At 40.0% G+C, this 27,354-nt stretch overlaps 1 protein-coding gene across 1 annotated transcript; it reads left to right on the forward strand.

Annotated features, from left to right (window-relative positions):
• The first annotated feature begins 1,195 nt into the window (after positions 1-1,195).
• abraxas2 (abraxas 2, BRISC complex subunit) lies at positions 1,196-27,061 on the forward strand. Its single transcript, XM_061931554.2, has 9 exons — positions 1,196-1,338; positions 5,285-5,375; positions 5,499-5,535; positions 7,791-7,857; positions 7,958-8,148; positions 18,168-18,290; positions 22,811-22,895; positions 22,992-23,109; positions 25,458-27,061. Exons 1-9 carry the CDS (start codon positions 1,267-1,269, stop codon positions 25,997-25,999), a joined length of 1,326 nt encoding a protein of 441 aa, XP_061787538.1. The 5' UTR covers positions 1,196-1,266; the 3' UTR covers positions 26,000-27,061.
• Positions 27,062-27,354: the final 293 nt, after the last annotated feature.

The following is a 27,354-nucleotide window of genomic DNA, read 5'->3' on the forward strand; positions in this document are numbered from 1 at the left end:
GTGAAGAAGGAGCTGAGCCAGAAGGCAAAGCTCTCGATTTACTGGTGGATCTACGTTCCCATCCTCACCTATGGTCATGAGCTTTGGGTCATGACCGAAAGGACAAGATCACGGGTACAAGCGGCCGAAATGAGTTTCCTCCGCCGGGTGGCGGGGCTCTCCCTTAGAGATAGGGTGAGAAGCTCTGTCATCCGGGGGGAGCTCAAAGTAAAGCCGCTGCTCCTCCACATCGAGAGGAGCCAGATGAGGTGGTTCGGGCATCTGGTCAGGATGCCACCCGAACGCCTCCCTCGGGAGGTGTTTCGGGCACGTCCGACCGGTAGGAGGCCACGGGGAAGACCCAGGACACGTTGGGAAGACTATGTCTCCCGGCTGGCCTGGGAACGCCTCGGGATCCCCCGGGAGGAGCTGGACGAAATGGCTGGGGAGAGGGAAGTCTGGGCTTCCCTGCTTAAGCTGCTGCCCCCACGACCCGACCTCGGATAAGCGGAAGAAGATGGATGGATGGATGGAAGGATAGAAACTGCTGTGGAACTAGTTACAATGCAATATGCCATGGAAATACAATGCTAACACTTTTGTGCAAATACATACAGTTGCACTTGTTTTTTCAAATGTGTTTGTTCTGTAAAGGAATGAGTTAAATGTTAATTATATTTGATTAATAGTGTTATTATGAAGTGCAATGTCAGCACTATTTTTTCCCCCTGCAATTCAAATACGCTTGTTTTGATGAATAAATACAGCGTTTGAAAAGCATTCACAATCTGTGTAAATATATTAGTCTGTGGTTAAAAGGACTTGAAAGGACTCGGAACTCAAAATGCAGGACTTGGGACTTGACTTGAGACTTTCCAGTCTTGACTTTGGACTTGCCTGTCTTGACTCGGGACTTGAGGGCAAAGACTTGAGACTTACTTATGACTTGCAAAACAATGACTTGGTCCCACCTCTGGAAAATGCTGAACACCAGCCAGGCATCTTTGTTTTCTACCTGTCAACTGTCAGTTTAGGCTGCTCGCCGGCTCCTCGTCACCACTTCAAGATGGCGGCCCAACTTCTCGCGTCACAGCAGCCAATGCTGCGTCTACATATAATATGTCTATGGCTGTCCTCTTCTGAGTCCGACCTATACTTGCCCGCTGCAGAGGCTTCCATGTTGGATCATACCGCATCAAAGACTACATTTCCCACAAGGCATTGCGGCTCCTTGAAACTGCCATCTGTAACGGCAGGGGGCAGTGGGCTTGATAGGATGTTCCCAACATGGCGGCATCCATTTCAGGCTATACTTTTAGTTCGGTGTGTTACCACAGCGCGAATAGCAACTCTGATCATGTGAGTATTCCGTGTCATGTCGTTAAAGAGAGGGATGTTGTTTGTCCTCACCTTGTTATTCAGCGCCATCGTCCTGTTGCTGGCTAGCTAGTTGTGGTGTCGTCTATTTACTGGCCGGTTCCCCTCATTAAAGCTCTTACGCTAAACGCTACGTAAGTGCAAAACGTCTAAATGTATGCGATGTATATTGCGGTTACACGCTACTTTCATGACAGATCATAACCCGGAATCATCGGTGTGTGTTTGTGTTGTTTTACAACAGGAAGTAACACAAGTTAGCACTTAGCTACTTTGCTAGCTAGCAAATGTTGCTGTTTTTTTGTGTGACTTCCGTTTAAAGCTCACATTTACCATGACATACTTTCTACAAAGAATTGAGTCTAGCGTCTGAGAAAATATATATTTACTTCAATAAGTGGATAAATGTCCCTTTTTTATGTTTCTCGTTTGCGCATCGAAAGGCGACCTTGTTTTTATATTTATAATTTTATTTTATAAACCTTTTATTTATAATATCAACATTTACATACAACCAAGAAATAATAAACACAACAAGTACAGAAACAGTACAAAACAGCGCCAGGGGGTTGTCAACTCAAAGTAACTAACATAGAATGCAATATATATATATACAGGTAAAAGCCAGTAAATTAGAATATTTTGAAAAACTTGACTTATTTCAGTAATTGCATTCAAAAGGTGTAACTTGTACATTATATTTATTCATTGCACACAGACTGATGCATTCAAATGTTTATTTCATTTAATTTTGATGATTTGAAGTGGCAACAAATGAAAATCCAAAATTCCGTGTGTCACAAAATTAGAATATTACTTAAGGCTAATACAAAAAAGGGATTTTTAGAAATGTTGGCCAACTGAAAAGTATGAAAATGAAAAATATGAGCATGTACAATACTCAATACTTGGTTGGAGCTCCTTTTGCCTCAATTACTGCGTTAATGCGGCGTGGCATGGAGTCGATGAGTTTCTGGCACTGCTCAGGTGTTATGACGGCCCAGGTTGCTCAGATAGTGGCCTTCAACTCTTCTGCGTTTTTGGGTCTGGCATTCTGCATCTTCCTTTTCACAATACCCCACAGATTTTCTATGGGGCTAAGGTCAGGGGAGTTGGCGGGCCAATTTAGAACAGAAATACCATGGTCCGTAAACCAGGCACGGGTAGATTTTGCGCTGTGTGCAGGCGCCAAGTCCTGTTGGAACTTGAAATCTCCATCTCCATAGAGCAGGTCAGCAGCAGGAAGCATGAAGTGCTCTAAAACTTGCTGGTAGACGGCTGCGTTGACCCTGGATCTCAGGAAACAGAGTGGACCGACACCAGCAGATGACATGGCACCCCAAACCATCACTGATGGTGGAAACTTTACAGTAGACTTCAGGCAACGTGGATCCTGTGCCTCTCCTGTCTTCCTCCAGACTCTGGGACCTCGATTTCCAAAGGAAATGCAAAATTTGCTTTCGTCAGAAAACATGACTTTGGACCACTCAGCAGCAGTCCAGCTGGTGTCGGTCCACTCTGTTTCCTGAGATCCAGGGTCAACGCAGCCGTCTACCAGCAAGTTTTAGAGCACTTCATGCTTCCTGCTGCTGACCTGCTCTATGGAGATGGAGATTTCAAGTTCCAACAGGACTTGGCGCCTGCACACAGCGCAAAATCTACCCTTATTTATATAGCACATTTACAACAATTTTAAAATTGGACCAAAGTGCAGTTTACAGGTTAAAAAGCATAGAGCAAAAAAACAAAACAAAATGCATTCAGGATTGCATGTTTGTCAACATTCCTAAAGTTAATGAGAAGACGCTACAAAGCAACTTTTTTTTAAAGTTTAATAATTGTTGACGCCGAGTTCAGTTGGGTTTGCTTATTGAGTGGCACAAAATTCCTACACATGACCGCAGCAAAAGCCTACAGTGAAGACATTTAATCTCAAAACTATTCACCGTTCCTGCTTTACAGTAAACATAGCAAAACTCTAAAAGTTGTTGGTAAGAAAAATAACAAAAGTAAATAATCTGTGTAATACAAGTGTAAACGCATGTCAGGAACTATACAGGAACTTCAGAAAAGGGCTGTCAAAATTGAGCAAGTTGACTCATGTGATTAATCACATAAAAGTATCGCATTAATCATGCAATTATTTTGACGGTCCTTGTTTTTTTTTTTACCTTATTTGTGATCAGATCAATGCACATGTCAGTGCAAAGATGAGTTAGACAACTGACAAATGTTACTCCAAATTACACCCTGACTGGACTTTAGATAAAACCGTTTTATGCAAATAAATGACCTGCAATCACGTAAAACATTGATACATGCAGTACAGGCCAAAAGTTTGGACACCTTCTCATTTCAATGCGTTTTCTTAATTTTCATGACTATTTACATTGTAGATTGTCACTGAAGGCATCAAAACTATGACACCTGTGAAGTGAAAACCACTTCTTGAAGCTCATGGAGAGAATGCCAAGAGTGTGCAAAGCAGTAATCAGAGCAAAGGGTGGCTATTGTGAAGAAATTAGATGACAAAACATGTTTTCAGTTATTTCACCTTTTTTGTGTTAAGTACATAACTCCACATGTGTTCATTCATAGTTTTGATGTGACAATCTACAATGTAAATAGTAGAGCTGTCCGATAATGGCTTTTTTGCTGATATCCGATATTCCGATATTGTCCAACTCTTAATTACCGATACCGATATCAAGCGACACCGATATATACATTCGTGGAATTAACACATTATTATGCCTCATTTTGTTGTGATGCCCCGCTGGATGCATTAAACAATGTAACAAGGTTTTCCAAAATAAATCAACTCAAGTTATGGAAAAAAGTGCCAACATGGCGCTGCCATATTTATTATTGAAGTCATAAAGTGCATTGTTTTTTTTAACATGCCTCAAAACAGCAGCTTGGAATTTGGGACATGCTCTCCCTGAGAGCGCATGAGAAGGTTGAGGTGGGCGCGCTTTGGTGGTAGCGGGGGGAGTATATTGTAGCGGCCCAGAAGAGTTAGTGCTGCAAGGGGTTCTGGGTATTTGTTCTGTTGTGTTTATGTTGTGTTACGGTGCGGATGTTCTCCCGAAATGCGTTTGTCATTCTTGTTTGGTGTGGGTTCACAGTGTGGCGCATATTTGTAACAGTGTTAAAGTTGTTTATACGGCCACCCTCAGTGTGACCTGTATGGCTGTTGACCAAGTATGCGTTGCATTCACTTGTGTGTGTATGAAAAGCTGTAGATATTATGTGATTGGACCGGCACGCAAAGGCAGTGCCTTTAAGGTTTATTGGTGCTCTGTACTTCTCCCTACGTCCGTGCACACAGCGGCGTTTTAAAAAGTCATACATTTTAGTTTTTGAAACCGATACCGATAATTTTGAAACAGATACCGATAATTTCCGATATTACATTTTAAAGCATTTATCGGCTGATAATAACGGCAGTCTGATATTGTCGGACATCTCTAGTAAATAGTCATGAAAATAAAGCATTGAATGAGAAGGTGTGTACTGTGTAAACAATGATATTTTGACAATTAAATTGCATATTTGTACAAATATTAGGTTATATTCTGAAATCAATTTTAATTATGGAAGCGAGTAATAACTTTGATGAATCCTGATTCATTTAAAATCCAAAATCTGATGAAAAATACATCATTTTGACAGCGCTACTTCAAAACAAAAACACCCTTTTTAAAGACTTTCTTAATTTTATGAATGAAAGAGAATTGCCTGATACAATGATCTAATTTCTTCAGATTTGTAACTGTCACGCAAGCGTAAAAAGAAGTTAACCGCTAATCCAGCGTAAAATGCTACAATATAAGATGTTTTCCACAACTCTTGTCCTTTTGGCTTTTTCAAGTTCCACTATAGTGGCTTAGTTGTGTAAGTGTAAGATGTGTGTTTATACGTGCAGGAGGGCTTCCTATTAGGAGAAGTAAGGCAGGAGGAGACTATCAGCATCAGTGACACACAGATTAGCAACGCAGAACTGCTCCAGGTAGTAGGTAAGGAAATGTGCTTTTTTTTTTTGTATTGATGCGTGCTTTTTTACAATTCTCCACTGTGTGATGTGAATACTTTCTGAAATAGTGTCATTTCAATCCGTACAACATCTTTGTTTCCCACAGAAATCCATAAACATGATCCTTGTGCACGGTTGTTTAGGTAAGTAGCTTTGCAATTACTAAAAATATAGATGCTTAGGATTTCCATTGTGCACAAAAAACACATTGTGTAGGCTTTGTTGTGTAGTGTACTTACTAGGGATGTCCCGATCCGATATTTGTAAAAAAAAAAAGCGTATCGGCAAGGCATGGGAAAATGCCGATCCAGATCCAGTTAAAGAAAAAACTCCGCTCCGTGTTTTCCAACGCACCTATTTAAGGCTGAAACGACGCGTCGACATAGTCGACGTCATCGGTTACGTAAATATGTTGACGCCGTTTTTGTGCGTCGGCGCGTCGTATATTTACGTCACACTACTGTCATGGCGGAGCGCAAAGCAGACGATGCGAGTGAGGGGAAAAAGCACGCCAAAAGTCGTCAAAAGTGTGGGAGTATTTCAATAAACGGCCTAATAATGTTGTATGCACACTGTGTCGAGCGGAAATGGCCTATCATAGCAGCACAACGGCTATGAAGGAACATTTGAAAAGAAAACCGACAGCGTTCTTGCCATCACCATCAACTAGTCAATCGTCCGCGTGCGTATACGTTGTCATCATTACACAAAAACATGAATGTGTCATTTGTATCTGCGTTGTGAATTCATAAACTAAAGCACCGTTTCGCTCTGAGAGGCGCGTTTGGCGTGCCTGTTCAGTGTTTACAAAGACTCGCTACTCTTTAACGCTGTGGAGAGGCGGGGCCGGCGAGCGAGCGGCGAGGTGGGGCGCGCCGGGAGCGACGCCGCAATCGTGCCCAGGTGCGCGATCCGCGCACCTGGGCACGATCATCCAATCTCCTCTCGCTGAAGAAAAGGGGAGCAGCAGAGAGAGAGGGAAGAGAGACTGGAAGGAGCCAGAGTGAAGCTGACGTGGAGCGAGAGAGGAGGAGAGACAGAGACAGGGGACGACGAGCGAGCGAGGAAGAGGAGCCGAAAAGCGAGGAAAGAAAGAGAAAAGAGTTGGAAGAGAAAAGACTTTGTGTAAAATTAAAAGATTGTAAACCTGACAAAGCCGTCTGGCGTTCAGTCTGTCGGTCCTGAAAGAACCCCACGGCACAAAGACGTGTCACAAACGCTAACGTTAATTAGTTGTGCAAATACCTTTTACAACATTAACAGTTACATATACTATGTACAAACCAACAATTAACTTTCACTTTAATCATACTATCATTGTTGTGTTATTAAGCAAAATAAGCAATACCCTGGATCTCAGGAAACAGAGTGGACCGACACCAGCAGATGACATGGCACCCCAAACCATCACCCAACCATGCAAATTTTGCATTTCCTTTGGAAATCGAGGTCCCAGAGTCTGGAGGAAGACAGGAGAGGCACAGGATCCACGTTGCCTGAAGTCTAGTGTAAAGTTTCCACCATCAGTGATGGTTTGGGGTGCCATGTCATCTGCTGGTGTCGGTCCACTCTGTTTCCTGAGATCCAGGGTCAACACAGCCGTCTACCAGCAAGTTTTAGAGCACTTCATGCTTCCTGCTGCTGACCTGTTCTATGGAGATGGAGATTTCAAGTTCCAACAGGACTTGGCGCCTGCACACAGCGCAAAATCTACCCGTGCCTGGTTTACGGACCATGGTATTTCTGTTCTAAATTGGCCCGCCAACTCCCCTGACCTTAGCCCCATAGAAAATCTGTGGGGTATTGTGAAAAGGAAGATGCAGAATGCCAGACCCAAAAACGCAGAAGAGTTGAAGGCCACTATCAGAGCAACCTGGGCTCTCATAACACCTGAGCAGTGCCAGAAACTCATCGACTCCATGCCACGCCGCATTAACGCAGTAATTGAGGCAAAAGGAGCTCCAACCAAGTATTGAGTATTGTACATGCTCATATTTTTCATTTTCATACTTTTCAGTTGGCCAACATTTCTAAAAATCCCTTTTTTGTATTAGCCTTAAGTAATATTCTAATTTTGTGACACACGGAATTTTGGATTTTCATTTGTTGCCACTTCAAATCATCAAAATTAAATGAAATAAACATTTGAATGCATCAGTCTGTGTGCAATGAATAAATATAATGTACAAGTTACACCTTTTGAATGCAATTACTGAAATAAATCAAGTTTTTCAAAATATTCTAATTTACTGGCTTTTACCTGTATATTTACTATATACTTACTATACAAGATTTGATGAAATAGCCATCCACTGATACCCATTGTACACAGTAGATGGCTCCATACAGCCACAAGTAACGTGAACTGAGAACTTTTTTTCTTTCTCCCTCTCACCAGCTTTTATGACTACGCAGGCAAAGTCAATGAAGAAAATCTCAACAGCATTCTTAGAGATCGGCGGAAAGTGAGTGGTGATGTGTTCTTTTGTCGCTTGTTGTCCTTTACCACTCCTGCCAAATGTCACCTGCATTAAAAAGGATATTATGTGTGTTTTCTTCGGGCAGAATGTGATCGGTTGGTACCGTTTCCGACGAAACACGCAGCAGCAGATGTCCTTCCGCGAACAGATCCTCCACAAACAGCTGACTCAGCTGCTCGGCGTGCCCGACCTGGTCTTCCTCCTCTTCAGCTTCATCTCCACGGCTAACAGTTCTACACACGCGCTGGAGTATGTGCTCTTCCGACCCAATCGCAGGTACTGTTCAGACAGCTTCAAGGGGCTCCATTCATCATTGTATACAGGGTGGCCGCAGGTCATTGCAATGCATTTAAAGTCATTACCATATTTTTTGGATTATAAATCGCAGTTTTTTTTCATAGTTTGGCCGGGGGTGCGACTTATACTCAGGAGCGACTTATGTGTGAAATGATTAACACATTACCGTAAAATATCAAATAATATTATTTATCTCATTCATGTAAGAGACTAGTCCAGGGGTGCTCACACTTTTTCTGCAGGCGAGCTACTTTTCAATTGATCAAGTCGTGGGGATCTACCTCATTCATATATATAATTTATATTTACTTATTTATGAAATATATGTTTTTGTTAACAAGTTAAAGGTGTTTAATGATAATGCAAGCATGTTTAACACATATAGCTAATATTGTTAAAAAATTAAAGGTGTTTAATGATAATACAAGTATGTTTAATACATATAGTTAATATTGTTAACAAGTTAAAGGTGTTTAATGATAATGCAAGCATGTTTAACACAGAGTTAATATTGTTAATAAATTAAAGGTGTTTAATGATAATACAAGAATGTTTAATACATATAGTTAATATTGTTAACAACTTAAAGGTGTTTAAAGATAATACAAGCATGTTTAACACATATAGTTAATATTGTTAACAACTTAAAGGTGTTTAAAGATAATACAAGCATGTTTAACACATATAGTTAATATTGTTAACAAGTTAAAGGTGGTTAAAGATAATACAAGCATGTTTAACACATATAGTTAATATTGTTAACAACTTAAAGGTGGTTAAAGATAATACAAGCATGTTTAACACATATAGTTAATATTGTTAACAACTTAAAGGTGTTTAAAGATAATACAAGAATGTTTAATACATATAGTTAATATTGTTAACAACTTAAAGGTGTTTAAAGATAATACAAGAATGTTTAATACATATAGTTAATATTGTTAACAACTTAAAGGTGTTTAAAGATAATACAAGCATGTTTAACACATATAGTTAATATTGTTAACAAGTTAAAGGTGGTTAAAGATAATACAAGCATGTTTAACACATATAGATTCCTTTCTTTCATGAAGACAAGAATATAAGTTGGTGTATTACCTGATTCTGATGACTTGCATTGATTGGAATCAGACAGTGGTGCTGATAAGGTCCGCATTTTCGAATGGAGGAGAAAAAAAGTCCTCCTTTCTGTCCAATACCACATGAAAGTGGTTGGTTTTTGGCATCTTATTTGTCCAGCTTCTGTACTCCTTTGTATACACTTTACAAGAAATACATTGTCGGCAAACTCCGTAGCTTGCTAGCTTGTGCACGCCAGCTTTCTGAGACTCTTATTTTGTTAGTGCAACTGTGCAACTGTGCAGTCGGTCTTTGGAGTTTTGATGACAGGTACGGCGCCAGAGTCTGTTGAAATAAAGTGTTTCTCGCCTTCCAGTCGGTAATTTTAATGAGCTGGCAGCAGCCAGCGTCATCTCAGAAGACCCTCGGGTGCCGTGAATGTCAATCAAGTGACGAAAGTGACGTCATAGTGAAGATTTATGATCGCTCATTTTTAGGACTATTTTTTTAATGCCTGGCTGGTGATCGACTGACACACCCTCCGAGATCGACCGGTAGCTCGCGATCGACGTAATGAGCACCCCTGGACTAGACGTATATCAGCAATCGTCACACACACACGTCAACCAATAAAAATTTGGCAAGGGCGGGTTATGGCAGAAGTGCATTGTGGAAAAAAAGACGCTACCTGCTACTACTTCCGTACCTTTGAAAATTGATCATTTCAACATTGGCGGTAACTTATAAAAACTGAGAAGGGCTGAACAAAAATGGCACGGAAAGGGAAATCATATACTGCAGGTTACAAGCAGTGAATGTAGTGAAATATGCAGCTGTTGGTCACTATTCTTTATTTATTTTAAATTGCCTTTCAAATGTCTATTCTTGCTGTTGGCTTTTATCTAATACATTTCCCCCAAAAATGCGACTTATACTCCAGTGCGACTTATATATGTTTTTTTCCTTCTTTATTGTGCATTTTCGGCCGGTGTGATTTATACTCCGGAGCGATTTATAATCCGAAAACTTTGGTACATGGATTTTTGCAAAAATGAAGGCCTTAAATGGCATTAAAAAGCACTAAATACCAGAGGTGTGGACTCGAGTCACATGACTTGGACTCGAGTCAGACTCGAGTCATGAATTTGATGACTTTAGACTCGACTTGACAAAATGTAAAAAGACTTGCAACTCGACTTAGACTTTAACATCAATGACTTGTGACTTCACTTGGACTTGAGCCTTTTGAATTGACATGACTTGACACGACTTGCTACTTTCCCCAAAACCCAAAGATGAAAAAGTTATTCGGGAGCGCTCCGTATTTTTCATTGTGTACTTGTCTATCAGCGTTGCGTGTGTCAGCTGGTGTGCTGTCAGTACAACAGCCAATCAAATTAGATCTACTTTGTTTTCATCACACAGCATTCATCCAATCAAATTGCAGGAAGAAGACATGTCCAAACCACACGCCAGTGAACAAAAAATGATACCTAAAATAATTTTGTTTGGGTATAAAAATTACGAGGTGGTCAACACAAAACGGTTTGCAGTATGCAACACATGCGGTTCGAAAATGACTGATGGAGAGGCAACAACTTCCAACTTCGTCCGGCATTTGAAGTTGCACAAAGAACGGTAAGTTTTGAATGTAAGATAACGTTTATTGGCTAAGTAACGTGACTTTTATTTGCTGTGTAGTTAAATCAGTGAGGCTGTAAACTCACTGCTAACGTTATAACGTTATTGCAAACACGGGAATCTGTTGCAGTTCACTACCTTATTCATACTTTTTGTTCAGTGATTTTTTTTTAAGTAGGGTTACGTTAGTCAATATATCACACGTAACGTTAGACGGCGGTCAGCAGCACCGCGTATTTTAGCCACCTAAAAAAAGACAAAAATAGTAAAATAAAAGTCAGTTAAAATGTATACTATATTATGAATATGTGTACCGTTTTAGCTAGCTTTCTGACATACTGTTGGTTGTTTACCTCAGTGGTCCCCAACCACCGGGCCGCGGCCCGGTACTGGTCCGTGGATCGATTGGTATCGGGCCGCACAAGAAATAATTTTTTTTTCTTTTCTTTTTTTAATTAAATCAACATAAAAAACACAAGATACACTTACAAGTAGTGCACCAACCCAAAACAACTCTCTCCCCCCTTTTGTTCTGGGCATTGAACATGAAGACTCTTCCTTCACTGTTCCGAGTGGCCATGAGAGTCTTGGCAGTGCCTGCCTCCAGTGCTCCAGTGGAGCGAGTTTTCAGCCATGGTGGCATCATACTACGCCCCCATCGTGCACAAATGACTGACAGACTCTTGGCTAATTTGGTCTTTTGCAAATGCAATGCAGCATAGGGCCCTGACATATAAAAAGTACAACTTTTTTGTTATGTTCACGTATATGTCATGTTTTTTCAATGTTAACACTTTTGTACAAATAAGTACATTTGCACTTTATTTTTCAATGTGTTTGTTCTGTAAAGGAATGAGTTAATGTTTAAAATGACTGGTTAATAGTGCTATTATAAAGTGCAATGTCAGCACAATTTTCTTTCCTGCAATTTAAAATGCACTTGTTTTAATAAATAAATACAGCGTTTGAAAAGCCTACACAATCTTTGTTAATATATTAGTCTGTGGTTAAAAGGACTTGAAAGGACTCGAAACTCAAAATGCAGGACTTAGGACTTGACTTGAGACTTTCCAGTCTTGACTTTGGACTTGACTCGGGGCTTGCCTGTCTTGACTCGGGACTTCACTCGGACTTGAGGGCAAAGACTTGAGACTTACTTGTGACTTGCAAAACAATGACTTGGTCCCACCTCTGCTAAATACCATGTCCACAGGTATGAGAAAAAAATCACACAATTGTAGGCCTGGACTGATAGTCAATGATAAATTCAATTGAACTTGATCAATACATTAAAGGGGAACATTATCACAATTTCAGAAGGGTTAAAACCATTAAAAATCAGTTCCCAGTGGCTTATTATATTTTTCGAAGTTTTTTTCAAAATTGTACCCATCACGCAATACTCCTAAAAAAGCTTCAAAGTGCCTGATTTTAACCATCGTTATAAACACCCGTCCATTTTCCTGTGACGTCACATAGTGAAGCCAACACAAACAAACATGGCGGAAAGAACAGCAAGCTATAGCGACATTAGCTCGGATTCAGACTCGGATTTCAGCGGCTTAAGCGATTCAACAGATTACGCATGTATTGAAACGGATGGTTGTAGTGTGGAGGCAGGTAGCGAAAACCAAATTGAAGAAGAAACTGAAGCTATTGAGCCATATCGGTTTGAACCGTATGCAAGCGAAACCCACGAAAACGACACGACAGCCAGCGACACGGGAGAAAGCGAGGACGAATTTGGCGATCGCCTTCTAACCAACGATTGGTATGTGTTTGTTTGGCATTAAAGGAAACTAACAACTATGAACTAGGTTTACAGCATATGAAATACATTTGGCAACAACATGCACTTTGAGAGTGCAGACAGCCCAGTTTTCATCAATTAATATATTCTGTAGACATACCCTCATCCGCTCTCTTTTCCTGAAAGCTGATCTGTCCAGTTTTGGAGTTGATGTCAGCAGGCCAGGGAAGCTAGGGTCGATAGGGGGTTTAGCTCGCTCGTCTGCGGGAACAAACTGCCGCCATTGCTTGCCGTGCTACCGAGGGCCTTTGTCCCTGAATTGCTCACACACTCCGGCAGATTCAATGGGGGTCTGGCGGCAGATTTCTTTGACTTTATCGTTGGAAATGCATCTGCTTTGAGTGTCGCAGGATATCCACACATTCTTGCCATCTCTGTCGTAGCATAGCTTTCGTCGGTAAAGTGTGCGGAACAAACGTCCAATTTCTTGCCACTTTGGCATCTTTGGGCCACTGGTGCAACTTGAATCCGTCCCTGTTGGTGTTGTTACACCCTCCGACAAGGCATGATGTCTCCAAGGTACGGAAAACAGTCGAAAAAACGGAAAATAACAGAGCTGATTTGACTCGGTGTTTGAGAAAATGGCGGATTGCTTCCCGATGTGACGCCACGTTGTGACGTCATCACTCCGAGAGCGAATATTAGAAAGGCGTTTAATTCGCCAAAATTCACCCATTTAGAGTTCGGAAATCGGTTAAGAAAATATATGGTCTTTTTTCTGCAACATCAAGGTATATATTGACGCTTACATAGGTCTGGTGATAATGTGCCCTTTTAAGGGTTAGAATTGGGGGTTAAATCACCAAAAAATGATTTCCGGGCATGGCCACCGCTGCTGCCCACTGCTCCCCTCACTTCCCAGGGGGTGATCAAGGGTGATGGGTAGGAGTGTAACGGTACGTGTATTTGTATTGAACCGTTTCGGCACGGGGGTTTCGGTTCGGTTTGGAGGTGTACCGAACGAGTTTCCACACGGACATATTAAGTAGCGTAACAATGCTTTTGTTCAGAAGGAGCTGCGCATGGACTTCATTTATAAGTAAAGGTACAACCATAATAACGTTTTTTTTTTATTAAATGTGCTTTTCATGATGGTATCCTTACATCACACTCAAATTTATAAGCGCAGGCCTAAATTTACAGCATGCCTTTGGTAAGCGCCGGAGTGAGAAGAGGTTTTAAATTAATTACCGCCCCGGCGCTAATTCAAGGAAATATGGTATGCATTCTCATCCACAATCTTTGTTTGGATATGAGGGGACGGGACTGCTAGTTTACGCACAGATTTCATAAAAGTGAAACTGCTCGCTAGTGAGAAGCACTGCTAAGTGGGGCTCTATATGTAAATGTAATGAGTGAATGGGTTATACTTGTATGGCGCCTTTCTACCGTCAAGCCAGTTCAGTTTTAGTTTGGTTCTGCATAGCCTTCCCTAAGCTTCAATGCCTTTTCTTAGGGGCACTCACCTTTTGTTTATTTTTGGTTTAAGCATTAGACACCTTTTTACCTGCACGCTGCCTCCCGCTGTTTGCGACATCTACAAAGCAATTAGCTACCGGCTGCCACCTACTGATATGGAAGAGTATTACACGGTTACTCTGCCGAGCTCTAGACAGCATCGACACCAGAGGTGGGTAGTAACGCGCTACATTTACTCCGTTACATCTACTTGAGTAACTTTTGGGATAAATTGTACTTCTAAGAGTAGTTTTAATGCAACATACTTTTACTTTTACTTAAGTATATTTATAGAGAAGGAACGCTACTTTTACTCCGCTACTTTTATCTACATTCAGCTCGCTACTCGCTACTAATTTTTATCGATCTGTTAATGCACGCTTTGTTTGTTTTGGTCTGTCAGACAGACCTTCAAAGTGCCTGCCTTACTGGTGACGTTTCACTTCGTTCCACCAATCAGATGCAGTCACTGGTGACGTTGGACCAATCAAACAGAGCCAGGTGGTCACATGACCTGACTCAAACAAGTTGAAAAACGTATTCGGGTGTTACCATTTAGTGGTCAATTGTACGGAATATGTACTGTACTGTGCAATCTACTAATAAAAGTTCCAATCAATCAATCAAAAGTGTGAAGGAAAAAGGATACTTTTTTTATTTCAACCGGACATCCCGTCAAAAGCCTAAAGACTGACCGCACATGAGGACGTTCCTGTCTTCACAATAAAAGTGCCGCTCCATCGCGCCTGCGCTTTCAAAACAAGAGTCTCCGAAAGCCAGCGCAAACAAGCTAGCAAGCTAAGGAGTTTGACGGCAATATATTTCTTGTAAAGTGTATAAAAACGAATATGGAAGCTGGACAAATAAGATGCCAAAAACCCACCACTTTCATGTGGTATTAGACAGAAAGGAGGAACTTTTCTTCTCCTCCATTTGAAAACGTGGACGTTATCATCACTACTGTCTGATTACAATCAACGCAAGTCATCAGAATCAGGTAATACACCAACTTATATTCTTGTCTTCATGAAAGAAAGGAATCTATATGTTAAACATGCATGTATATTCATTAAAACATCTTTAACATGTAAACAAAAACAGCTAAATAAATGCATTTAAATTATATACTGTATATATCAATGTGTATATATATATATATATATATATATATATATATATAAATATATATATATATATATATATGTGTGTGTGTGTATGTTACTCATCAGTTACTCAGTACTTGAGTAGTTTTTTCACAACATACTTTTTACTTTTACTCAAGTAAATATTTGGGTGACTACTCCTTACTTTTACTTGAGTAATAAATCTCTAAAGTAACAGTACTCTTACTTGAGTACAATTTCTGGCTACTCTACCCACCTCTGATCGACACTCACCAACAACACATCATTTTGTAGACTATAATTACTGCTTTGCAAAAAATATTTTTAACCCAAATAGGTGAAACTAGATCATCTTCCACGGCACACCAGACTGTATCTCACGGCACACTAGTGGTTGAAAAACACTGCACTAGTGCTTCATTTGGTCACAGCTAATGTAAACGTTTCAACTACTCACCATTATCATTGTCAAATGCTTACAATTTTGTCTGTACAGCATACCTGCCAACTACTCCGGTTTTCCCGTAATCAGTACGGTTTTCATCAACCTATTCCGGGTTACGGTGCACCTGTTGCCCATTGTTTCCAAACGAGCGAACGATCATGGAATCAGCCGGAGAAAAATGGCAAACGAGTCTTAAACCGAAAAGAAAACTGCAGTCATTCCGTGAAGAATATTCAAAAGCCTATCCGGGAATAATTATCCGTTCCAAAAAAGGGTGAAAACTACGCGAATTGCACCTTGTGCAGACAAGATTTTTCGATCGGACACGGAAGGAATTAGCGATGTAAAAGACCACGTTGGGACAAAAAAAACACAAGTCTAATGCCGTTGCTAGCGATACAAGTGGAAAACTTTCAACGTTTTTTGGATTTTAGCCACAAAAAGGTAATGACACCAATGTTATCTATTGGAATTGTTTAGTACTGTTATACTGTTAAAAGTGTTTATACTATTTATGCTTTCAAGTCCAAGTTGAAGAAATCTTGTTAAATGTTGACAGCATAACTACCAAAATACAGAAGTATGTCCTTAATATTTTTGCAGTGCTATTTCTGTTGAAAAGTTCAAATGATTATATTAGAGATGTGATGCGCCACTTTTCAAGTGTCTGATGGCTTCAATTAATTTTCATTAATTTTTCATATTTTGAATTCTTTTGAAAGGCTTACAAAAAAAACTACATTTGAATTGTAATTCCATGCTATTGACAGGACTATTAATTTTAATGAAGTTAGCTTACCATGTTTACAGTATGATAATTGTGATAGAAATGTGAATTTTAGGCACAGAATATTTTTTACAATTGAACAAGGCAGTAGATTACCGTATTTTCCGCACCATAAGCCGCCCTGGGTTATAAGCCGCGCCTTCAATGAACGGCATATTTCAAAACTTTGTCCACCTATAAGCCGCCCCGTGTTATAAGCCGCATCTAACTGCGCTAAAGGAATGTCAAAAAAACAGTCAGATAGGTCAGTCAAACTTTAATAATATATTAAAAACCAGCGTGATGTGGGCGCGCATGGAGTCGTATATCAACATGGACGGAGCTGCGTGAAAAAAGCCACCCGGCCTCTTCGCGTAAACTTCCCTTAACCACTCGCTCATCTTTTCTTCATCCATCCATCCCTTCGAGTTAGCTTTTATGATGACGCCGGCTGGAAAGGTCTCTTTTGGCAAGGTCTTCCTTTTGAATATCACCATGGGTGGAAGTTTCTGGCCATTAGCATGGCAAGCTAGAACCACAGTGAAGGATGACTTCTCATTCCCTGTGGTGCGAATATTCACCGTACGTGCTCCCGTTGTATCCACAGTGCGGTTCACAGGAATATCAAAAGTCAGTGGAACCTCGTCCATGTTGATAATGTTCTCTGGCCGGATCTTTTTTTTCAGCTATCTTGTTTTTACAATATGCACGGAAAGTAGCCAGCTTTTCCTGAAAGTCTTTAGGCAGTTGCTGTGAAATAGTAGTCCGTGTGCGGATGGAGAGATTGCGTCTTTTCATGAACCGGAAACCTGACGCTTAGTAGGAGCCATTTTGTGGTCTTTACAGATGTAAACACACAAAGGAAATGAAACGTAATATCCGCGCGCTTCTTCTTCTTCTACGGGGGCGGGTGGTTGCTTACAGTAGAAGAAGAAGCGCTTCCTGTTCTATGGGGGCGGGTGCTTACCTTGGCGGTTGCTTGCGTAGAAGAAGAAGCACTTCCTCTTCTACGGGGAAAAAAGATGGCGGCTGTTTACCGTAGTTGCGAGACCGAAACTTTATGAAAATGAATCTTAATATTAATCCATATATAAAACGCACCGGGTTATAAGCCGCACTGTCAGCTTTTGAGTAAATTTGTGGTTTTTAGGTGCGGCTAATAGTGCGGAAAATACGGTATACAATTTTTTTAATGGAATTGTTTAGTACTGCTTTACCATTTGTTTACTGTAAAAAGTGTTTATACTGTTTATACTTTCAATTAACAAATTGAAGTGTTGTGAAAGGTTGACAGGATAACTGGCATTAACTGTCAAAATAATTTCAAACTATTGAAGTTAGCTTACAGAATAAACATGTCAATCAACCCATATGATTTTTGCTGTAATATTTTTGTTTTGAAAAGTCACTGTGACTGATAGAAAAGTGATGGTTTTAGCAACATTTTAACCTGTCTGAATGCTAATAATCATTTTGCGTCGGGGGGCTACTAGGTTTTTCTGATTTCAAAAGTTGGCAGGTATGGTACAGACATTTTAACTATACAACGACGACCTGCAGTAGAACATGAGCATTACATTTGTTTTAAGTTGCATTAAAAAGCATTAGGTTGGATGTTCTGCTACCTGCACAAACCCTGTTACATGACGTGTTAGTTCTCATGTTTGGGAGCGCTAACTGGCCATGTTCCCACAGTAGGTACAACCAGAGGATCACCCTCACCATCCCAAACCTGGGCAATACAAGCCAGCAGGAGTACAAGGTGTCGTCCGTGCCCAACACCTCGCTCAACTACGCCAAGGTCATCAAAGAACACGGGTAATATTTGGACTCACTGCCTCGCTTCTGAACCAAGGTCCTCTTTTGTTTGCCTTTTTCACGTGCACACCAGGTTGGCTGCATAGTTTGCATGGAGTTCGTGTCGTGCCTACCATGTACTAGCCGCACATTACACACACATTGATTCAGCGCAGTTAATACCTCTGCTGCCGGCTGTGCAATTTATAAAGCGGGGCAAAGCACGGTATCCCTGTGAACTGACCGTGGCTAATTTGTGCCTTGGGCAGTGGAATGTGTTACAATTCCATCACGGCCTGAATCGAGGGTCGGCAACTCTAAATGTTTAAAGAGCCATATTGGACCAAAAATACAACCAAAGAAAGTCTGTCTGGAGCCGCTAAAAATTCAAAGTCTTATATAAGTGTTAGAATGAAGCCAACACATGATGTAAGTATCTATATTAGCTATATTAGTCTAATATCAAAATTACTTTAAAAGTATTATATAAGTGTTATAATGAAGGCAACACATGATGTAAGTGTCTATATTAGCTATATTAGTCTACTATCAAAATGACTTTAAAAGTCTTATATAAGTGTTATAATGAAGCCAAGACATGATGTAAGTGTCTATATTAGCTATATTAGTCTACTATCAAAATGACTTCAAAAGTCTTATATAAGTGTTATAATGAAGCCAACACATGATGTAAGTATCTATATTAGCTATATTAGTCTAATATCAAAATTACTTTAAAAGTATTATATAAGTGTTATAATGAAGGCAACACATGATGTAAGTGTCTATATTAGCTATATTAGTCTACTATCAAAATGACTTTAAAAGTCTTATATAAGTGTTATAATGAAGCCAAGACATGATGTAAGTGTCTATATTAGCTATATTAGTCTACTATCAAAATGACTTCAAAAGTCTTATATAAGTGTTATAATGAAGCCAACACATGATGTAAGTGTCTATAGTAGCTGTATTAGCCTACTATCAAAATGACTTTAAAAGTCTTATATAAGTGTTATAATGAAGCCTAGACATGATGTAAGTGTCTATATTAGCTATATTAGTCTACTATCAAAATGACTTTAAAAGTCTTATATAAGTGTTATAATGAAGGCAACACATGATGTAAGTGTCTATATTAGCTATATTAGCCTACTATCAAAATGACTTTAAAAGTCTTATATAAGTGTTATAATGAAGCCAACACATGATGTAAGTGTCTATAGTAGCTATATTAGCCTACTATCAAAATGACTTTAAAAATCTTATATAAGTGTTACAATGAAGACAATACATGATGTGTCTATATTAGTTATATTAGCCTACTATCAAAATGACTTTAAAAGTCTTATATAAGTGTTATCATGAAGCCAAGACATGATGTAAGTGTCTATATTAGCTATATTAGCCTACTATCAAAATGACTTTAAAAGTCTTATATAAGTGTTATAATGAAGGCAACACATGATGTAAGTGTCTATAGTAGCTATATTAGCCTACTATCAAAATTACTTTAAAAGTCTTATATAAGTGTTAGAATGAAGACAATACATGATGTGTCTATATTAGTTATATTAGCCTACTATCAAAATGACTTTAAAAGTCTTATATAAGTGTTATAATGAAGCCAAGACATGATGTAAGTGTCTATATTAGTCTACTATCAAAATGACTTTAAAAGTCTTATATAAGTGTTATAATGAAGACAACACATGATGTAAGTGTCTATATTAGTCTACTATCAAAATGACTTTAAAAGTCTTATATAAGTGTTATAATGAAGGCAACACATGATGTAAGTGTCTATATTAGTCTACTATCAAAATGACTTTAAAAGTCTTATATAAGTGTTATAATGAAGGCAACACATGATGTAAGTGTCTATATTAGCTATACTAGCCTACTATCAAAATGACTTTAAAAGTCTTATATAAGTGTTATAATGAAGACAACACATGATGTAAGTGTCTATATTAGCCTACTATCAAAATGACTTTAAAAGTCTTATATAAGTGTTGTAATGAAGGCAACACATGATGTAAGTGTCTATATTAGCTATACGAGCCTACTATCAAAATGACTTTAAAAGTCTTATATAAGTGTTATAATGAAGCCTAGACATGATGTAAGTGTCTATATTAGCTATATTAGTCTACTATCAAAATGACTTTAAAAGTCTTATATAAGTGTTATAATGAAGGCAACACATGATGTAAGTGTCTATAGTAGCTTTATTAGTCTACTATCAAAATGACTTTAAAAGTCTTATATAAGTGTTACAATGAAGACAATACATGATGTGTCTATATTAGTTATATTAGCCTACTATCAAAATGACTTTAAAAGTCTTATATAAGTGTTATAATGAAGGCAACACATGATGTAAGTGTCTATAGTAGCTATATTAGCCTACTATCAAAATGACTTTAAAAGTCTTATATAAGTGTTATAATGAAGGCAACACATGATGTAAGTGTCTATAGTAGCTATATTAGCCTACTATCAAAATGACTTTAAAAGTCTTATATAAGTGTTAGAATGAAGCCAACACATGATGTAAGTGTCTATATTAGCTATATTAGCCTACTATCAAAATGACTTTAAAAGTCTTATATAAGTGTTATAATGAAGACAATACATGATGTGTCTATATTAGTTATATTAGCCTACTATCAAAATGACTTTAAAAGTCTTATATAAGTGTTATAATGAAGGCAACACATGATGTAAGTGTCTATAGTAGCTATATTAGCCTACTATCAAAATGGCTTTAAAAGTCTTATATAAGTGTTAGAATGAAGACAACACATGATGTAAGTGTCTATATTAGCCTACTATCAAAATGACTTTAAAAGTCTTATATAAGTGTTATAATGAAGCCAACACATGATGTAAGTGTCTATATTAGCTATACTAGCCTACTATCAAAATGACTTTAAAAGTCTTATATAAGTGTTACAAACCCCGTTTCCATATGAGTTGGGAAATTGTGTTAGATGTAAATATAAACGGAATACAATGATTTGCAAATCGTTTTCAACCCATATTCAGTTGAATATGCTACAAAGACAACATATTTGATGTTCACACTGATAAACATTTTTTTTTTTTGCAAATGATCATTAACTTTAGAATTTGATGACAGCAACACGTGACAATAAATACTGATAAAGTCGAGGAATGCTCATCAAACACTTATTTGGAACATCCCACAGGTGAGCAGGCTAATTGGGAACAGGTGGGTGCCATGATTGGGTATAAAAGTAGATTCCATGAAATGCTCAGTCATTCACAAACAAGGATGGGGCGAGGGTCACCACTTTGTCAACAAATGCGTGAGCAAATTGTTGAACAGTTTAAGAAAAACCTTTCTCAACCAGCTATTGCAAGGAATTTAGGGATTTCACCATCTACGCTCCGTAATATCATCAAAGGGTTCAGAGAATCTGGAGAAATCACTGCACGTAAGCGGCTAAGCCCGTGACCTTCGACACCTCAGGCTGTACTGCATCAAAAAGCGACATCAGTGTGTAAAGGATATCACCACATGGGCTCAGGAACACTTCAGAAACCCACTGTCAGTAACTACAGTTGGTCGCTACATCTGTAAGTGCAAGTTAAAACTCTCCTATGCAAGGCGAAAACCGTTTATCAACAACAACAACAAAAAAAAGTTTATTTTTTTATTTTTATTTTGATTAAATCAACATAAAAACACAATATATACACTTTATATAAATGTATATCAATACAGTCTGCAGGGATACAGTCCGTAAGCACACATGATTGTATTTCTTTATAATAAAAAAAAAGAAAATTTATTACAATCTTTGCAAGCTGGGTAACGTTTGCTGTGGTCTGGAACAACATGGCACACAAAATCAGAAATGCAGCCAATATCACATACAGATAATGTGTCATGAGAACATGCAAATATAAATTAGACGTAAGTAAGTCAAGGAAATTAAATGATCTCAAATATTGCTACAAACGAGGCATAATGATGCAATATGTACATACAGGTAGCCTAAGTAGCATGTTAGCATCGATAAACTTGCAGTCCAGCACATCAACAAATATCACCATTGTGCATTCACGCACAGTATAAAACGTTTGGTGGACAAAACGAGACAAGGAAGGAGTGGCATAAAACACGTCTTTCTGTGGCAGTGTATGAGAAGGTTGCACATGTACACAAACTACGGTGAGTTCAAGGACCGCTGAAATTAGTCGGACGAAACGGTGCTTGCCAAATACAGTGAAGCATGTTTAATATAAACCGTGGGATTTCTAACAATTAGGAAGGTTTGTGTCATGTTTGTTCTCCTACAGAAAATACTAAAAATATATATATTTTTTCATCTTTTTCCATTTTCACACATCTCTGAAAGAGGTCCGGGAGCCACTAGGGCGGCGCTAAAGAGCGCCATGCGGCTCCAGAACAGGCGGGTTGCTGACCCCGGGCCTAAATGTATGCCAGTGACTTTCTCCCATTGATGATATGAACGACGTCTTGTTTGCTTGCTTGCACCCAATTGCAGGGCTGAGTTCTTTGACAAAGACGGCGTGATGAAGGATATCCGGACAATATTTCAAGTCTACAGTGCGCTACAAGACAAAGTACAGGTGAGTAGACCCACCTCCCCCGGAACAAAGGAAAACCATCTTTCTGTTATTTTGCCATTTGACTTTTGTCTCTCTTCCCGCCTTGTGTGCGTTCAGGCCGTGTGCGGGGAGGTAGAACAAAGTGAACGCGTGAGGGAGAAAATTCAAGACGATGTGAACAAACTGAAACAGCAAATCGATCTCAGGGAACGTAAGGCGGCGGAAGAAGAGCGAAGTAAGTAGCATTTTAGCATCTCACAGAAGTCAATACACCCCCTAACTCAGGGGTGCTCATTACGTCGATCGCGATCTACCGGTCGATCTCGGAGGGTGTGTCAGTCGATCACCAGCCAGGCATTAAAAAAATAGTCCTAAAAATGAGCGATCATAAATCTTCACTATGACGTCACTTTCGTCACTTGATTGACATTCACGGCACCCGAGGGTCTTGTGAGATGACGCTGGCTGCTGCCAGCTCATTAAAATTACCGACTGGAAGGCGAGAAACACTTTATTTCAACAGACTCTGGCGCCGTACCTGTCGTCAAAACGCCAAAGACCGACTGCACAGTTGCACAATAAAAGCTCTGCTTCATCCTGCCTGCGCCACCAAAATAAGAGTCTCAGAAAGCTGGCGTGCACAAGCTAGCAAGCTACGGAGTTTGCCGACAATGTATTTCTTGTAAAGTGTATACAAAGGAGTACGGAAGCTGGACAAATAAGATGCCAAAAACCAACCACTTTCATGTGGTATTGGACAGAAAGGAGGACTTTTTTTCTCCTCCATTCGAAAATGCGGACGTTATCAGCACCACTGTCTGATTCCTATCAATGCAAGTCATCACAATCAGGTAATACACCAACTTATATTCTTGTCTTCATGAAAGAAAGGAATCTATATGTGTTAAACATGCTTGTATTATCTTTAACCACCTTTAACTTGTTAACAATATTAACTATATGTGTTAAACATGCTTGTATTATCTTTAACCACCTTTAAGTTGTTAACAATATTAACTACCGTATTTTCCGCACTATAAGGCGCACCTAAAAACCACAAATTTTCTCAAAAGCTGACAGTGCGCCTTATAACCCGGTGCGCTTTATATATGGATTAATATTAAGATTCATTTTCATAAAGTTTCGGTCTCTCAACTACGGTAAACAGCCGCCATCTTTTTTCCCCCGTAGAAGAGGAAGTGCTTCTTCTTCTACGCAAGCAACCGCCAAGGTAAGCACCCGCCCCCATAGAACAGGAAGCGCTTCTTCTTCTACTGTAAGCAACCACCCGCCCGCGTAGAAGAAGAAGAAGAAGCGCGCGGATATTACGTTTCATTTCCTTTGTGTGTTTACATCTGTAAAGACCACAAAATGGCTCCTACTAAGCGACAGGGATCCGGTTCATGAAAAGACGCAATCTCTCCATCCGCACACGGATTACTATTTCACAGCAACTGCCTAAAGACTTTCAAGAAAAGCTGGCTACTTTCCGTGCATATTGTAAAAACAAGATAGCTGAAAAAAAGATCCGGCCAGAGAACATTATCAACATGGACGAGGTTCCACTGACTTTTGATATTCCTGTGAACCGCACTGTGGATACAACGGGAGCACGTACGGTGAATATTCGCACCACAGGGAATGAGAAGTCATCCTTCACTGTGGTTCTAGCTTGCCATGCTAATGGCCAGAAACTTCCACCCATGGTGATATTCAAAAGGAAGACCTTGCCAAAAGAGACCTTTCCAGCCGGCGTCATCATAAAAGCTAACTCGAAGGGATGGATGAAGAAAAGATGAGCGAGTGGTTAAGGTAAGTTTACGCGAAGAGGCCGGGTGGCTTTTTTCACGCAGCTCCGTCCATGTTGATATACGACTCCATGCGCGCCCACATCACGCTGGTTTTTAATATATTATTAAAGTTTGACTGACCTATCTGACTGTTTTTTTGACATTCCTTTAGCGCAGTTAGATGCGGCTTATAACACGGGGCGGCTTATAGGTGGACAAAGTTTTGAAATATGCCGTTCATTGAAGGCGCGGCTTATAACCCAGGGCGGCTTATGATGCGGAAAATACGGTAATATTTTTGTTTTGAAAAGTCATAAGTCACTGATAGAAAAGTGATGGTTTTAGCAACATTTTAACCTGTCTGAATGCAATCAATCATTTTGCGGCCCCTGGACCCTGGCTACTAGGTTTTTCTCATTTCAAAAGTTGGCAGGTATGATACTACCACCACCATGCTTGACGGTAGGTTTGGTGTTCCTTTTCTCCTTCAAACATATTGCTGGGTATTGTGGCCATTTTTGTTTCATCTGACATCACATAGACAAAGATAAGACCTTCTGGAGGAAAGTTCTGTGGTCAGGTGAAAGAAAAATGGAGCTGTTTGGCCACAATACCCAGCAATATGTTTGCTGAGTGTTCCAATCACTCTATCACAAAACTTGTGGAAATGGTTGGAAACTCAAGACAGCCTTGACATGATGTTCTTTACAAGTGTATGTACACTTTTGATGGTGACTGTACTCACTTGTGTATGTTTGTGAGCTGACGTCAACATTTCACATCTGCTCCACAGGACTCCATGAAGCCCTGAATCCAGACTCTCGCTCCACTCCAGAGGAAAACACGGAGCCTTCGTACTCTTCTCAACTATCTCGGATATCTTTCCACGCGCCCTCTGCACCGGAGCGGCCCAGCATCTCGCCCAACCCCCCCTCCTACGCGGACCTCATGTCCCACGACGACTCTCTCCTCCCCTCCTCGTCCCCGCCCACCAGCGCCGCCCTGCTGCCCCGGCCTCAGGCCGTGGGGTCCCCGGGACACCCCACCCCGAGCCCGCTTAGCATCCTCTCCAGCCTGGGCCTCGGCGCCGCCTCGAGTCCGGTCAGCGCTCCCAGCCCCCCGTACCTGGGCAACGGCGACGGCTCGAGCTCGGACTCGTTAGACAGACAAGCGGCGGGTCAGGAGTTTGACGAGGAAGACGAGGACAGCAGCGAGTACGAGAACCTGGTGAGCGAAGCCGCACGTCCGCCCGTGAACCCCGCCGCCCTTTTAGCTCGAAGTCGCTCGTCCGCCCTGGGTCCTGACGGGGACGCTCACGGCTCACAGACCACATAGAAACACGCCACCAGGTGTGCACGGCACACGGGCGACGGACGCGCCTTCTCAAGCAATCAAAGATAGACAAAAAAAAAAAAAAAAGTGCCAGTCCTGAAAGTGAAAGTCAAGTGTCATTGTTTTGTCTCCAAGGAGAGGAGGGCTCTTTTCTTCTCCATACTTCATCCAGCGCGCCGTGGAAAAGGCAGGTCCTCTCTTTGTGTCACATTTTCATCACTTAACTCACGCTTGCGTCACTTTTGCACTATTTATTGCCTTCTTTTCAACCACCTCTCAAAGAAAAAAAAACAAAGGGAGAGGACCAATCAGCCTTCCGACTAATGTTTAAAGTTGTACTTTTTGAGACGGGGGGGAAATCATGGAAAAAGGGTTGACGTAACTTTTACATGCACAACTTGTCGCACTTAACTTGGAAATGTGCTTATCTGTCATTATTAAGTTAGAAATCCAGCATTTACCCTATTTTTCGGACTATAAGTCGCAGTTTTTTGCGACTTATACTCAGGAGCGACTTATGTGTGAAATTATTAACACATCAAATAATATTATTGATCTCATTGACGTAAGAGACTAGACGTATAAGATTTCATGGGATTTAGCGATTAGGAGTGACAGATTGTTTGGTAAACGTATAGCATGTTCTATATGTTATAGTTATTTGAATGACTCTTACCATAATATGTTACGTTAACATACCAGTTGGTTATTTATGCCTCATATAACGTACACTTATTCAGCCTGTTGTTCACTATTCTTGATTTATTAGGGCCCGCATGGCCCATTGTATAAGGACTCCCAAAGGGAGTCCTTATGCAATGGGACATAAGGACCTATTGAATTTGTAAGGTTTTATTATTATTATTATACCGGCCGCCTCTTTGAGCACTAATTTGACCCACTTAACATGCTTCAAAACTCACCATATTTGTCCCACACATCAGGACCTGCGAAAATGGTCTTTTAATAAAAAAAAACGAACCCCAAAACTCAAAATTGCGCTCTAGCGCCCCCTAGGAGAAAAAAAAACTAGACTGCCTGTAACTCCCACTAGGAAGGTCGGAGAGACATGAAACAAAAACCTCTATGTAGGTCTGACTTAGACCTAGATTTCATAATTGTACATCCTTGGACAGAAATCAACAGGAAGTTGGCAATTCTCCCTTCAAGACAAAAAAAGTACTAAAAACAGTCACTTTTGCCTCTTTGAGCTGTATTTTGACCCCCTTAACATGCTTCAAAACTCACCAAACTGAACACACACATCAGGACTGGCAAAAATTGCGATCTAATAAAAAAAAACCTAACCCCAAATCTCAAAATTGTGCTCTAGCACAATTTTTTAATGAAACGCACAA

The sequence above is a fragment of the Nerophis lumbriciformis genome, linkage group LG02 (assembly GCF_033978685.3).
Source record: "Nerophis lumbriciformis linkage group LG02, RoL_Nlum_v2.1, whole genome shotgun sequence".
Classification (NCBI taxonomy): Eukaryota; Metazoa; Chordata; class Actinopteri; order Syngnathiformes; family Syngnathidae; genus Nerophis; species Nerophis lumbriciformis.